The sequence below is a fragment of the Pristiophorus japonicus genome, chromosome 9 (assembly GCF_044704955.1).
Source record: "Pristiophorus japonicus isolate sPriJap1 chromosome 9, sPriJap1.hap1, whole genome shotgun sequence".
NCBI lineage: Eukaryota > Metazoa > Chordata > Chondrichthyes > Pristiophoridae > Pristiophorus > Pristiophorus japonicus.
Window position 1 is genome coordinate 145,834,797 of NC_091985.1, and position 15,104 is coordinate 145,849,900.

General features: G+C 45.1%; 1 protein-coding gene across 2 annotated transcripts in view; it reads left to right on the top strand.

The window, feature by feature from the left end:
- bud23 (BUD23 rRNA methyltransferase and ribosome maturation factor) overlaps positions 1–15,104 on the top strand; it is a 30,171-nt gene that overhangs the window by 7,304 nt on the left and 7,763 nt on the right. For both annotated transcript variants that reach the window (XM_070889912.1, XM_070889913.1), the window contains exons 5-9: positions 2,402–2,498; positions 4,023–4,119; positions 5,219–5,269; positions 7,302–7,387; positions 8,756–8,801. In XM_070889912.1, coding sequence (XP_070746013.1) covers positions 2,402–2,498; positions 4,023–4,119; positions 5,219–5,269; positions 7,302–7,387; positions 8,756–8,801 — 377 coding nt within the window. The remainder of the gene's footprint in view (positions 1–2,401; positions 2,499–4,022; positions 4,120–5,218; positions 5,270–7,301; positions 7,388–8,755; positions 8,802–15,104) is intronic.

The following is a 15,104-nucleotide window of genomic DNA, read 5'->3' on the forward strand; positions in this document are numbered from 1 at the left end:
CATCTTCTAAGGGACCAACATTTACTTTAGTCACTCTTTTCCGTTTTATATATCTGTAAAAGCTTTTACTATCTGTTTTTATGTTTTGCGCAAGTTTACCTTCGTAATCTATCTTCCCTTTCTTTATTGCTTTTTTAGTCATTCTTTGCTGTTGCTTAAAATTTTCCCAATCCTCTAGTTTCCCACTAACCTTGGCCACCTTATACGCATTGGTCTTTGATTTGATACTTTCCTTTATTTCCTTGGTTATCCACGGTTGGTTATCCCTTCTCTTGCCGCCCTTCTTTTTCACTGGAATATATTTTTGTTGCGCATTATGAAAGAGCTCCTTACAAGTCCTCCACTGTTCCTCAATTGTGCCACTGTTTAGTCCTTGTTTCCAGTCTACTTTAGCCAACTCTGCCCTCATCCCACTGTAGTCCCCTTTGTTAAGCATAGTACGCTCGTTTCTGACACAACTTCCTCATCCTCAATCTATTACAAATTCAACTATATTGTGATCACTCATTCCGAGAGGATCTTTTACGAGGAGATTGTTTATTTTTCCTGTCTCATTACACAGGACCAGATCTAAGATGGCTTGCTCCCTTGTAGGTTCTGTTACATACTGTTCTAAGAAACAATCTTCTATGAATTCCTCCTCCAGGCTACCCTGTGCGATTTGATTTGACCAATCTATATGTAGGTTAAAATCCCCCATGACTACTGCCGTTCCTTTTTCGCATGCCTCCATTATTCCCTTGATTATTGCCCGCCCCACCATGAAGTTATTATTTGGGGGCCTATAAACTACGCCGACCAGTGACTTTTTCCCCTTACTATCTCTAATCTCCACCCACAATGATTCAACATTTTGTTCATTGGAGCCAATATCATCCCTCACAACTGCCCTGATATCATCTTTTATTAACAGAGCTACCCCACCTCCTTTCCCTTTTTGCCTATCTTTCTGAATCGTCTGATACCCCTGTATGTTTAATTCCCAGTCTTGGCCACCTTGCAACCATGTTTCTGTAAAGGCCACCAAATCATACCCATTTGTAATGATTTGTGCCGTCAACTCATTTATTTTATTTCGAATGCTGCGTGCATTTAGGTAGAGTGTTTTCATCCTAGTTTTTAAACCATGATTTTTAGTTTTGACCCCTCCTGCAGCCCTTTTATATTCAGTGGCCCTTTTTGTTTCTTGCCTTTGGTTTCTCTGCCCTCCACTTTTACTCATCTCTTTTCTGTCTTTTGTTTTTGTCTCCTTTTTGTTTCCCTCTGTCTCCCTGTATTGGTTCCCATCCCCCTGCCATATTAGCTTAACTCCTCACCAACAGCACTAGCAAACACTCCCCCTAGGACATTGGTTTCGGTCCTGCCCAAGTGCAGACCGTCCAGTTTGTACTGATCCCACCTCCCCCAGAACCTGTTCCAATGCCCCACGAATTTGAATCCCTCCCTGCTGCACCACTGCTCAAGCCACGTATTCATCTGTGCTATCCTGCGATTCCTATTCTGACAAGCACGTGGCACTGGTAGCAATCCTGAGATTACTACTTTTGAGGTCCTACTTTTTAATTTAGCTCCTAGCTCCTTAAATTCGTCTCGTAGGACCTCATCCCTTTTTTTTAACCTATGTCGTTGGTACCAATGTGCACCACGACAACTGGCTGTTCTCCCTCCCTTTTTAGGATGTCCTGCACTCGCTCGGAGACATCCTTGACCCTTGCACCAGGGAGGCAACATACCATCCTGGAATCTCGATTGCGGCCGCAGAAACGCCTATCTGTTCCCCTTATGATTGAATCTCCTATCACTATCACTCTCCCACTCTTTTTCATGCCCTCCTGTACAACAGAGCCAGCCACGGTGCCATGAACTTGGCTGCTGCTGCTCTCCCCTGATGAGTCATCTCCCTCAACAGCACTCAAAGCAGTGTATCTGTTTTGCAGGGGGATGACCAGATGGGACCCCTGCACTACCTTCTTTGTACTACTCTTCCTGCTGGTCTTCCATTCCCTAGCTGGCTGTGGATCCTTCTCATGCGGTAAGACCAACTCACTACACGTGCCACTTATGTCATTCTCAGCATCGTGGATGCTCCAGAGTGAATCGTTTTGGACCAGATATGATAAATTGGGAATATTCTGTTACATTTCATTTGTGTGCACTTTTATCCAGAGAAAGAAGCATTTGAGGGATGGGTTAAGGAAGGAGTCTGTAAAGTAACAACAATCTTAACTCCAAAGCAGCAAAAATGTTATTTTTGATAAAAGTATAATCACGTGCTTATAAAATCTCCTGTATTTGAAAACCATGGAGTAATGGGGCACTCTCCCACACCATCTAAAGCATTCTGTCCTACCATCTCTGTACTGCATGACCCTGAACTTGTTTTGCTTCCTTTTCCTGATAGATGTTGCGTTGCAGAGAGAGGTGGAAGGTGATCTCATTCTCGGAGACATGGGTGCTGGCATTCCATTTCGGCCTGGCACCTTTGATGGTTGCATCAGGTAATGGAGAACTGATGGGCACCTGACATTGCCTTCTACGTAAACACTTAACACCATGCAGTAGTCGTGTTTGAAGGAAAGGCAGCAAGGTTTATTTTGTCGCGGCACTAGTTTGCAGGGAAAGGAATTGATGTGGACAATCCACGTGGTCTATGCGGGTCCGGAGCTCGATCCTGCTTTAATGAGATTTTCTCTTCTGTCCCAAAAATATAATTTAAATTTATTTATTGGTTAAGTGCAGAATTTTAAAATGCAGCTCTTTGATGTGAAGGTTTTTTTCCCCCAGATCGTCATTCATGTCCAGTTCCCAAAATAAAGCTTAGTCTTGTTCTGGTCTTTTCCAGGATAAACTTCAGGCCACTGTTGTCGAGGTGATCAGGAACTGATTGTGTGCTTTTTAAATTGAAGTCTCAGTTCCCTCTAGTTGCTCTGTATTTCTCTGAATTTATGAACTTGTGTTTATGCTGCCGAGAGGGTGGGTGAATGGTTTTGTGCCCCCCCCCCCCACCCGGATCTGTGCCAATGTCCCAACTATCTGTTCAGTTCACCCAGGCAATAAATCACCAGAAAATACTGCAACATACAAGGTTTTGCAGTCTACCCAACTGGTCCCAAAAAGAAAATACTCTTCAGTCACCCACTCCTTCAAATACTGATTAGTTTTTGCACACTTTCTGGCCAGTCCGTTTTACACGTTCACTACTCTGTGTAAAGCTACATCTAAACTGCGCGCCTTCTCTCTTGGCCTGTGCCTATATATCTCTCGGTTCTGGAGTTTATGGCAATCTCAAACATTATCAGAAAGTAATTTTATCGCTGCATTCCTTTAAGCATCTGGAATGCCTTGAATAAACTCTCCCCTAAACCTTTCCTTCTCCAGACTAAACAATCCCAGGCTCCTCGGCCTCCCCTCACAGCCCAGATGTTTTAAACTGGGTATCAGTTTGGTACCACTGTTTTATTTAAAAAAAACAGTGTGATATTTATAATCATTCCCCATTGTTGGGTTGTCGCCCAAGCATCATATTTGAACAAGGCTCTTAACTCTGCTCTACTCATTGGAATTCAGAATAATGAGAGGTGATCTTATCGAAACGTATAAGATTATTGAGGGGGCTTGACAAGGTGGATGCAGAGAGGATATTTCCACTGATGGGGGAGACTAGACCTAGAGGGCATGATCTTAGAATAAGGGGACGCCCATTTAAAACTGAGATGAGGAGAAATTTCTTCTGAGGGTTGTAAATCTGTGGAATTCGCTGCTTCAGAGAGCTGTGGAAGCTTGGACATTGAATAAATTTAATACAGAGACAGTTTCTTAACTGATAAGGGAATAAGGGGTTATGGGGAGTGGGTAGGGAAATGGACCTGAGTCCATGATCGGATCAGCCAGGATTGTATTAAATGGCGGAGCAGGCTCGAGGGGCCGTATGGCCTACTCCTGCTCCTATTTCTTATATTATGAACGAGAACCAACGATGGAAGCAGTGAATTTAATGGTGTGCCTTTTCTTGCTCTCCTCAGTATTTCTGCCCTGCAGTGGCTGTGCAACGCGGATAAGAAGAGTCACAGTCCTCCGAAGCGGCTCTACAAATTCTTCAGCTCCCTGTACGCCAGTCTGGTAAGCTTTAGGACTGGGGAACTTCAGTATCCATGGCACCCGGAGGACAGAGGTGGTTGTTTTTGTGTGTAGATTGCTTGGATTTTATAAGAACATTAGAAGTAGGAGTAGGCCATTAGGCCCCTTGATCCTGCTCTGCCATTCAATGAGATCATGGTTGATCTTCGACCTCAACTCCACTTTCCTGCACTATCCCCATATCCCTCGATTCCCTAAATATCCAAAAATCTATTGATCTCTGTCTTGAATATACTCAACAACTGAGCTTGTACATCCCTCTGGGGTAGAGAATTCCAAAGATTCACCACCCTCTGAGTGAAGGAGTTTCTCCTCACCTCAGTCCTAAATGGCCGGCCCCTTATTCGGAGACTGTGACCCCTGGTTCTAGACTCCCCAGCCAGAGTAAACATCCTGCATCTATCCTGTCAAGCCCTGTAAGAATTTTATATGTTTCAATGAGATCACCTCTCATTCTTCTAAACTCGAGAACAAAGGCCTAGTCTATTCAATCTCTCCTCATAGGACAATCCCCCCATCCCAGGAATCAGTCTGGTGAACCTTCATTGCTCTCCCTCAATGGCAAGTCTATCCTTCCTTGGGTAAGGAGACCAAAATTGTGTATTTGCAGTATATCACCTGAAGGATTTCCCCTGCACTTGGGTTGTATGCTGTTAGTAGAACAGCTCTGGGTATTCAGATGATGCAGGAAATGATGCAAGAAAACCGGAGGAAAGAATTATAATGTACATCCAGACATTTTAATTGTGTTTCTCTTCTCTATTCTCCTCTCTCTTTCCCCCCGCCCCCCCCCCCACCTGCCATTCTCAGCTACAGCACTCCCACCCCCAAAAGAATTGGGATCCCATTTTACTCGTGCAGCAATACACATCACCAAGGATCAGAGATCGCACACTACTGAGCTGCGGCCCTCTAGTTGAGAACCACTGAGGGTTTGGTGTGGGTACGTTTTGGTGCAGGTTTGCCATGTGAACTCCTAGAAGAGCTGTTAATATTCACTCGAATGAAACTGGGATTTAACAGAATCATTGTGTTATTTTTTGACCAGAATAGCTGTTTTCTGTATTCACCTGTTTTACAGGTACGGGGAGCTAGAGCTGTGTTTCAGTTGTATCCTGAGAACTCCGAGCAGGTTGGTTATTACAATATTAAAATAGTGCAACTTAATACCCGACATATGGTGAGCGTGTCGACCTCCTGTTCTCTTCGTCCTCCTAGCTTGTTGAGTGCGCAGTGAATCGTGACTGCTTTTGTGAGATAAATTCAGCAAGCTCGCTGAAATCTTAGTCCACGCAAATCTTGTGGCGCGTTCTGTAAATGATCATTCGATAAGGTGAGTGTGTGAGCTCATCAGGGTTTAGTCATTACAACACTCATCCTACTAGATTGTGCTGGAGAAGAGAGCCAGTTTGGCTCAATGCTGTTTGACTTTTCTCTGGTGAGTAGCAGTCACTCTTGCTGGTCATTGCTCCATGCGCAGCAACAGCACTGCAGTACTTCCCCCAAGTGGCCATTCTTCACCCAAGCCTAAACGGCCAGTGTCGTTGAGCTATTGATCCAAGGAGCGCATCACAGTCAAGCCCAATTGCCTTGTCACCCGACCTCTACACAAGTGCACTTTCCAGCTAGGTCACTGGGTGGCAAACAGCAGCAGCAGAGAGGATTACGGGAGATTTAATCGAGGTGTTCAAAATTATGAAGGGTTTCAATTGAGTAAATAAGGAGAAACCGTGTAAATGAGAAACTTTCCACTGACCGAAGACACAGTTTTAAGATAATTGGCAAATGAACCAGAGAGGAGATGAGAATTTATTTTTACGCAGTGAGTTATGATGATCTGGAATGCACTGCCTGAAAGGGTGGTGGAAGCAGATTCAATAGTAACTTTCAAATGAGAATTGGATAAATACTTGAAACGGAAACATTTTCTGCGCTATGCAGAAAGAACAGGGGAGTAATTGGGTAGCTCTTTCAAAGACCTGGCACAGGCACAATGGGCTGAATGCCTCTCCTTCTGTACTGTATAATTCTAGGATATCTAGTTGTCTTTTATTGCCCTCCCCTCTGTAACACAAGGAGCCGAGGCTCATTTGTTGGCATCCCAGGTCAACTCAACACAGACAGGGGATTCAACCTGTGACCTTCTGCACAGAATGACGTCGTACTACGTTAGATGTTGTCCCTGTCAGGCCATTGTAGTGGCTCCGTGTTATGTTTTCTGAGTCCTGCAGGCTTTGGATGGATTTTTAGCATCATCGTCATAGTGTAATTGTAGTTTGATATGTCTCTATTCCTGGCTCTGTCCTCTTGCAGCCTCTGTAGGCCTTGTCTGATATCACGAGCAGCAGTTGCTACTGTATCCACAGATGCTGCAGTATTAATCGGTGCCGCCTTTAATTTGAATCGTGTTGGAAATTACTGAGAGCGCTTCCCTCGGCCAATGGCTCATTCACTTTATGCAGCTGAGCCGTGTGGACAGGAAGGTCCCACGTTTGATGTCTGATCTCTTCTGAGTTAGCTGACCTCATTTGGGCCAGCAGTTATGTCGGTGAGGGTTAGGGAGGGGAAAATCGGCCATGATTCCACTTCAAATTGCCATTTGGTAACCCCTGTTACTAGTACGTGTGAGATTATTGGGCAAGTGTAGGATTAGGCTCAGCTGTGCTGCCTCCTGCAGTTGAATTGCCTAATACTCACTGTTTAGCCTCACACGTTTTAACTGTTTCTAAAATGTTGTCGTGCCATATCAAATGCCTCAAAACACGACTCACACACTGATTTACTTGGAATTGTGTTGATTGCGTAGCTAAGAGAGCTCCTTGTTCTTTATCAAGTCGTGCCATGGGATTTTAAACATGTAACTGAACCAACGGAACAGGCAGATAGTGCCTTAGTTCAATATCTCATCCAAAGGAAGACACTTCCAACACTCAATGCAGCCCGAGTGCTGCAGTGGGGTGATGGTCTGGATGATGTGCTGAATCCCAGAGTGGGGTTTTAACACACAACCACCTGACTCTGACAAGGGCGCTTCTTGGACATGGTACCAAAGGGTGCCCGTAGAACCATATCCCAGCAAAGAGGAGGGAGAGGGGAAGAATTACTAAAGGGAGGGGAGAATGAATGATTGACTAAAGTTAGTATGATTTTTTTTTTGTCTTCAGCTGGAGTTAATCACAGCGCAAGCGATGAAGGCTGGTTTCACAGGTGGGATGGTGGTGGATTACCCCAACAGCAGCAAAGCAAAAAAGTGAGCATCAGAGTGGTCTTGTTTTCTGGTGGGAACACAGTTAGTATTAAGAAACACTGTTGTAACTGGTTTTATTCTTCTGTTTTGAAGTAATTTCTGTCTGCTTAAATGTTGGCCCTTAGCTTAGAGTTACCATACTCGCCTCTGAGTCAGGAGGTCGTGGGTTCAAGTCCCACTCCAGAGCACATAAATCTAGGCTGACACTCCAGTGTAGTACTGAGGGAGCATCGCACTGACTGAGGTGCCTTCCTTCAGATGAGAAGTTAATCCGAGGCCCTGTCTGCCCCCTCAGGTGGACTTAAAAAATCCCACGGCACTATTCGAAGCAGAACAGGGAAGTTCTTCCAGTGTCCCTCAACAACACCTAAAAGCAGATGATCTGGTTACTTATTTCATTGCTGTTTGTGGGATCGTGCAGTGTGCAAGTTAGCTGCTGCATTAGTTGACGTAACAGCAGTTCCTACACTTCAAAAGTACTTCATTGGCTGAGAATGTGAAAAGCGGCATTTAAATGCAAGTTCTTTTTGTTATCAGAACAAATTGCAACTTCCATCAGTATATTTTTCAAATAATTGAAAGGGAATAAGCGAACTGGCCTAAATTTTCACCTTGATGTAAATAGACTATCTACTGTGGGGCAGTTAGATTATTATTTTATCCTGCATGTAGGTTTCTCATTTGCTGGCTATATATAAATCTGGAAAAGGCTTGCTGATTGTCTAACCAGATGATCCTCCTGACATGTTTACTATCCATCTGTCCCTAGATTATCTGCAAATTCTTGAGAATTCTGAGATTTATTTCTGCCTCTTTATTTCAGCCCACTCTTCCCGGTCTAAATCAGCAGTTGCTTTGTTCTGTAGATTCTATCTTGAGTTTCTCAGAAGGTTGGGGAATGATACTGATCTGCTAACCATGGCTGCACATTTATCTCAATGTAATGGTTGATCTTGCAGTAAACATATGAGTATTCCATCTCCATATCCCCCTAATCTTTGTCTCTGGGCAGTGATCGGATATGAAGCAGTCAGCTGATGTTCCAGGCAAGTTGCAGACTGTGTTGGGATGTGGCAAGCTGGCCCCTCTTCCTGAATTAGCTCACTGGGGGGGCGGGGCGGGAAGAGGGGGAAACAAAATTAGTACTGGGGTAAAGACAGCAATGGCGTGGGTGTAACACAAGGATGGATTGACTCTGGGTACAATAGCCCCCTGGGTATTCTGTGAACACGAACTGCACTTCAAAAAGCAATTCATTGGCTCTGAATCGCTTTGAGACTTCCTGAGGATGTGATAAAATGCTATATATAAACGCATGTTCTTTCTGTCCATGTCCATGTGAGTATTGATTGTTAACTCTTTCTTTCTCAGATTCTTCTTGTGTTTATTTGCTGGAGTCTCCGGAAAACTGCCCATGGTAACTCTTCTATCTAATTTCACTGGGATATTGCAGGTTGCTCCCAGTTCCTGTGTTGTACTTGTGCTGGCTCCATAGTGAGCAGAGTATTTATTTCCAGCTGACTCCTCCTAGGTTGCACACACAAGTCACTGTACACCAAGCCTCTGAGATTCTCCCGAGGCTCCCTGAAAAAGAACGAATCCAAATAAATACAGGAAATCGATCTAGATATGGTGCCATAAAACTCTACATAGAATTTTTAAAAATATCCACAAAGGCAGCAAAATTGGCAATTTAAAAAAAAAAGTGAGTGACAGTAACATTTTCTTTTATAACAAGGTGGCGGGGAGAGGGGGAGTACTTTGCCCTACCCCCACACCAGGAATGTCCAGCCCACAACCTTATCGCTCCCAATCCCTGGCAATCCAACCCTTGGGGGCCCGGACGACTCGGCTATATTTCCACGTTTTAGTCGCTGGTTTGTAGGCTGGAATTTTGGAAAGGCCTTTTCTTAGTGCTGTAGCCTCAATGGCAAATAAACCGTAAATCACAGCACGCAGATCTATTCGTATCAGCAACTTGAGATGTTTGTAAATTAACGGAGACATAGATTTGAACTTTGTGGGTCCCCAAGCCTCTATGGTACACAGCAGTGCAACTCATTAAGGTAAAACCTTGGCTGTCCTGCCCTAGAATTTCCTTTCTCGTTAGTTTTGTAGGTACTTGTGTTGGAGCTAAAAAAAATCCCTGAGCAGTGACTTGTGTTGCAAGACTGTCCTTTCATTTCTCGGGAGCGGGTTTCAAATTTCCACAGAGCGGTTCAGGTTCCACAGTTAAATCAATTAGAGGTGGTCTTACTCCAGCCCTTCCCAATTGCTGCGGTTCCACAGCTCCAATCCACCCTCAGACTGGACATGAATCCAACACCATTTTAGAAAAGAAATAGTGACGTTGTCCCTCCTGCAGCCACAGATTCTCAGTCGAGTTTGGAACTGGATGTTGCTGCACGTGAGTGCCAACAGGCTCTTCTGCCATGAAGAATATTGCTGCTGACTTGCTTGATATCTGAGTACCTCCCAATAGGAGCCGCTGATAGTTTGTTTCCCCTCTATAACCCCAGAGACACTGAGCCCCATTCTTGTGTATCTTCCCCCCCCCCCCCCCCCCCCCCCACCCCTCAACTGTTGCTGCAGTGACCTTAACTCAGTAGGCCTTCAAGAGAAAACACCAGGTTCAGATAACGTCAGATGAATTTAAATTTAATTTCAGTGTCTGTTTCAGATCCCTGTTTTTGGATGTCCAAACCCAGGGGATTGCTTTACGTTGCGCAAACTTCATAGCCGGCTTGTGTTTTCTGGTCCACATTGCATGTGCTCAAAAACCTCAAACAGCCAGTGTCTGAACTGATGCACCCCAGGCATTGCAAAGACTTCCCGCATTGAGACGAGACTGTGACTGTCAAAGTTCCGTATATAATCAAAACTAAATTACGTTCAGCATCCATTGGCTCTATAAGCTATCCAAGTTATGCATTCTGAGCTGGTAGTGGGGTAAAGCAGTCACAGAATTTCATGAATTAAACAAAAGCAGTCAGTGTTGTCGTTAACTAGTGTACCTGCTACCTGCTACCGGGCAGGGCTGTCGTTAACTAGCGTACCTGCTACAAGGCAGGGCTGTCGTTACTAGTGTACCTGCTACCGGGCAGGGATGTCGTTAACTAGTGTACCTGCTACCGGGCAGGGCTGTCGCTAACTAGTGTACCTGCTACCAGGAGGGTGGGGGCAGGGTGGCAAATTTTCTGTGAACCTGTCTGCTTCCTGTTAGACAGGAGGATCTGAAGGCAGTTTCGAACAACCTTAACCCAGGGACACATGCCAGTATATTTTAAACTTCAGAGTGTCGGAAGTCAGTTCATCCAATAGCCTGAGGTAATTCCCCATTATTCCCACTCTTCCCAGTGTGCGGACACACGTTCTGTCCTTTCATCTCTGGGAATTGGGTTTAAATCTGCCCCAGTCTGACGATTGATTTTGATGAGTGTTTCTCTGCTGGTTGTACCCATCCTATGTGGAGTGTGTGTGTAACCGTCCTATCCTGAGTGAGTCTGGGTGTAACCGCCCTATGTGGAGAGAGTCTGGGTAGCCTTCACCTTGCAGACAGAACAAACTGCCCACTAATTAGATACAGATTGCAAAGTTGTCAATCACACTTCGTCACGAGGATGGCGGCGGTGGGCAAAGGAAATGCCACACTGGTATTGCGACGAACCTTCTGAGGTTGTGACTGACAACAGGTAATCTATCACTCCTCGCCCTCCTTGACCTGTCTGCAGCCTTTGACACAATTGACCACTCCTCCAAAGCCTCTCCACCATCGTCCAGCTGGGTGGGACTGCACTCGCCTAGTTCCATTCTTATCTGTCTAATCGTAGCCAGAGAATCTCCTGCAATGGCTTCTCGTTGCACACTCGCATCGTTATCTCTGAGATCCGTCAAGGATCTGTCCTTGGCCCCCTCCTATTTCTCATCTATGTGCTACCTCTTTGCGATATCATCCGAAAACACAGCGTCCGTTTCCACATGTACGCTGACGATACCAAGCTCTACCTCTCCACCACTTCTCTCGACCCCTCCATGGTCTCTAAATTGTCAGACTGCTTGTCCAACAACCAGTACTGGGTGAGCAGAAATTTTCTTCAATTCAATATTGGGAAAAGCAAAGTCATTGTCTTTGATCCCTGCTACAAACTGCATTTCCTAGCCTCCATCCCTCTCCCTAGCATCTATCTGAGGCCAAAGCAGACTGTTTGCAACCTGGGCACCATATTTGACCGTGAAATGAGCTTCTGGCCACGTATCCACGGCATAACTAAAACTACCTCTAACTTTCACCTCTAACATTGCCCGCCTCAGCTCTTCTGCTTCATCCATGACTGTGTTATCTCTAGACTTGACTACTCCACGCATTCCTGGCTGGCCTCCCACATTCTACCCTATGAAAACTTGAGGTCATCCAAAACTCGGCAGCCCGTGTCTGATCAACCATCACCCTTGTGCTTTCTGACCTATATTGGCTCTAAGTTAAGCAATGCCTCGATTTCAAAATTCTCATCCCTGTTTACAAATCCCTCCATGGCCTCGCCCCTCCCTATCTCTGTAATCTCCTGCAGCCCCACAAACCCCCCCCCCCCCCCGCCCCCCCGAGATGTCTGCGCTTCTCAAATTCTGCCCTCTTGAGCATCCCTGCTTATAACTGCTCAACCATTGGTGACCGTGCCTTCAGCTGCCTGGGCCCTAAGCTCTGGAACACCCTCCCTAAACCTCTCCGCCTCTCTACCTCTCTTTCCTCTTTTAAGACACTCCTTCAAACCTACTTCTTTGACCAAGTTTTTGGTCATATGCCTCGGTGTCAAATGTATCTATTTTTTCTGATAACGCTACTGTGAAGCACCTTGGGACATTTTACTATGTTAAAGGCTCTATATAAATAAAAGTTGTTGGACCGAAGGCACATTTGTTGAGGCAGAGAATTGGTGTCTGGCCTATTCTGTGCCTGAAAATTGTTCCATTAAACACTGAACACATGACACAACTTGAGCATAAATAAATCTCTGGCAGGTAAAGTAAATGTAACAGTAAGTGCCTTGGGACATTTTACTATGTTAATGGCACTATGTAAATACAAGTTCAAAGTTAGTATTTTGTTTTTCCGATTGAAGCTCCAGGTTGAAACGTGGAGCTTTATGGGGGAAAAAATGTTTGATTTCATTGGGATTAAACTAATGCTTTTGACAGCTTTTCTCCTCACGTCATCTGTCTCTGACTTCTCCTTCTAACTTTTCCCTTCCCCCTCCCTCATCGTCTCTCGTCCTTCTGAGTCCACTGTCCCACCAGAGGTGTATTGACAAACCCGTCCAGCTCAGTGGACTTGTGCAATTGCCTCCTCCCTACTGTGAGTAATATTGGGTTAAAGTTACTGGAGCTGGGTTTATGCCAGTCTCCCTTGTGGTATGAGGCTGGTTGCTCACTGTGCTGCGGAGTTCTGTCTACGGCCTGTGGCTTAACCAATCTGGCCTACCAAACCCAGCCGACTTTGTCCGATTCATGCTTTTATTTCTGGTTTGTCCTGTTGAATTCCATATATCTGGAAACATAGAAACATAGAAAATAGGTGCAGGAGTAGGCCATTCGGCCCTTCGAGCCTGCACCGCCATTCAATAAGATCATGGCTGATCATTCCCTCAGTACACCTTTCCTGCTTTCTCTCCATACCCCTTGATCCCCTTAGCCATAAGGGCCACATCTAACTCCCTCTTGAATATATCCAATGAACTGGCATCAACAACACTCTGCGGCAGGGAATTCTATAGATTAACAACTCTTGAGTGAAGAAGTTTCTCCTCATCTCAGTCCTAAATGGCCTACCCCTTATCCTAAGACTATGTCCCCTGGTTCTGGACGTCCCCAACATTGGGAACATTCTTGCTGCATCTAAGTGTCCAGTCCCGTCAGAATCTTAAACGTTTCTATGAGATCCCCTCTCATCCTTCTAAACTCCAGTGAATAAAGGCCTAGTTGATCCAGTCTCTCCTCATATGACAGTCCAGCCATCCCTGAAATCAGTCTGGTGAACCTTCGCTGCACTCCCTCAATAGCAAGAACATCCTTCCTCAGATTAGGAGACCAAAACTGAACACAATATTCCAGGTGAGGCCTCACTAAGGCCCTATATAACTGCAGTAAGACCTCCCTGCTCCTGTATTCAAATCCCCTAGCTATGAAGGCCAACATACCATTCACCGCCTGCTGTACCTGCATGCCCACTTTCAGTGACTGATGAACCATGACACCCAGGTCTCGTTGCACCTCCCCTTTTCCTAATCTGCCGCCATTGAGATAATATTCTGCCTTCGTGTTTTTGCCCCCAAAGTGGATAACCTCACATTTATCCACATTATACTGCATCTGCCATGTATTTGCCCACTCGCCTAACCTGTCCAAGTCACCCTGCAGCCTCTTAGCGTCCTCCTCACAGCTCACACCGCCACCCAGTTTAGTGTCATCTGCAAACTTGATATTACACTCAATTCCATCATCTAAATCATTAATATATATTGTAAAGAGCTGGGGTCCCAGCACTGAGCCCTGCTGCACTCCACTAGTCACTGCCTGCCATTCTGAAAAGGACCCGTTTATCCCGACTCTCTGCTTCCTGTCTGCCAACCAGTTCTCTATCCACGTCAATACATTACCCCCAATACCATGTGCTTTAATTTTGCACACCAATCTCTTGTTTGGGACCTTGTCAAAAGCCTTTTGAAAGTCCAAATCCACTGGTTCTCCCTTATCTACTCTACTAGTTACATCCTCACATAATTTCAGAAGATTTGTCAAGCATGATTTCCCTTTCATAAATCCATGCTGACTTGGACCAATCCTATCACTGCTTTCCAAATGCGCTGCTATTTCATCCTTAATGATTGATTCCAACATTTTCCCCACTACTGATGTCAGGCTAACCGGTCTATAATTACCCGTTTTCTCTCCCTCCTTTTTTAAAAAGTGGTGTTACATTAGCAACCCTCCAGTCCATAGGAACTGATCCAGAGTCGATAGACTACTGGAAAATTATCACCAATGCATCCACTATTTCTAGGGCCACTTCCTTAAGTACTCAATCTGGAGGGCTGTTAACACAATCACTTGGACATTGAATAAATTTAAGACCGAGATAGACAGTTTCTTAACCAATAAGTGGTTATGGGGAGCGGGCAGAGAAGTGGACCTGAGTCCATGATCGGATCAGCCATGATCGTATTAAATGGCGGAACAGGCTCGAGGAGCCATATGGCCTACGCCTGCTCCTATTTCTTATGTTCACCTCATCAGTGTCAAATTCTAAATCACAACACCAAAATCTGTTTTATCCACAGCTTTGGACATGCAGATTAAGGGGAACATTGAGCTAAACAAGTGATAAGTGGCCCTGTGGCTGCATGTAGCGCAGCTAAGTGACCCACAAAGTCAAAAAGCTTGGGCGAAAGCGACAGTGAGCAGACGGAGAGGAATCTTGGATAGTCCTGTCTCCTTGATCTGGCTGCAAACGTTTAAAGTGGAACGATGTAGATGGTTGGTTTAGAAATTGCAACACATCAGGCGACTAGAGAGACCCTTGGGATACTCGATGATTTTATTGCAAATTGGACAGGAGGAAACACTTCCCGAGTCGCAGCTGAGGACATTAGTAAACTTGCAGAATGGGCAAATAATTGGAAGATGAAGTTCAACACAGATAAATGTGAGACGTTACATTTTGGTAGGG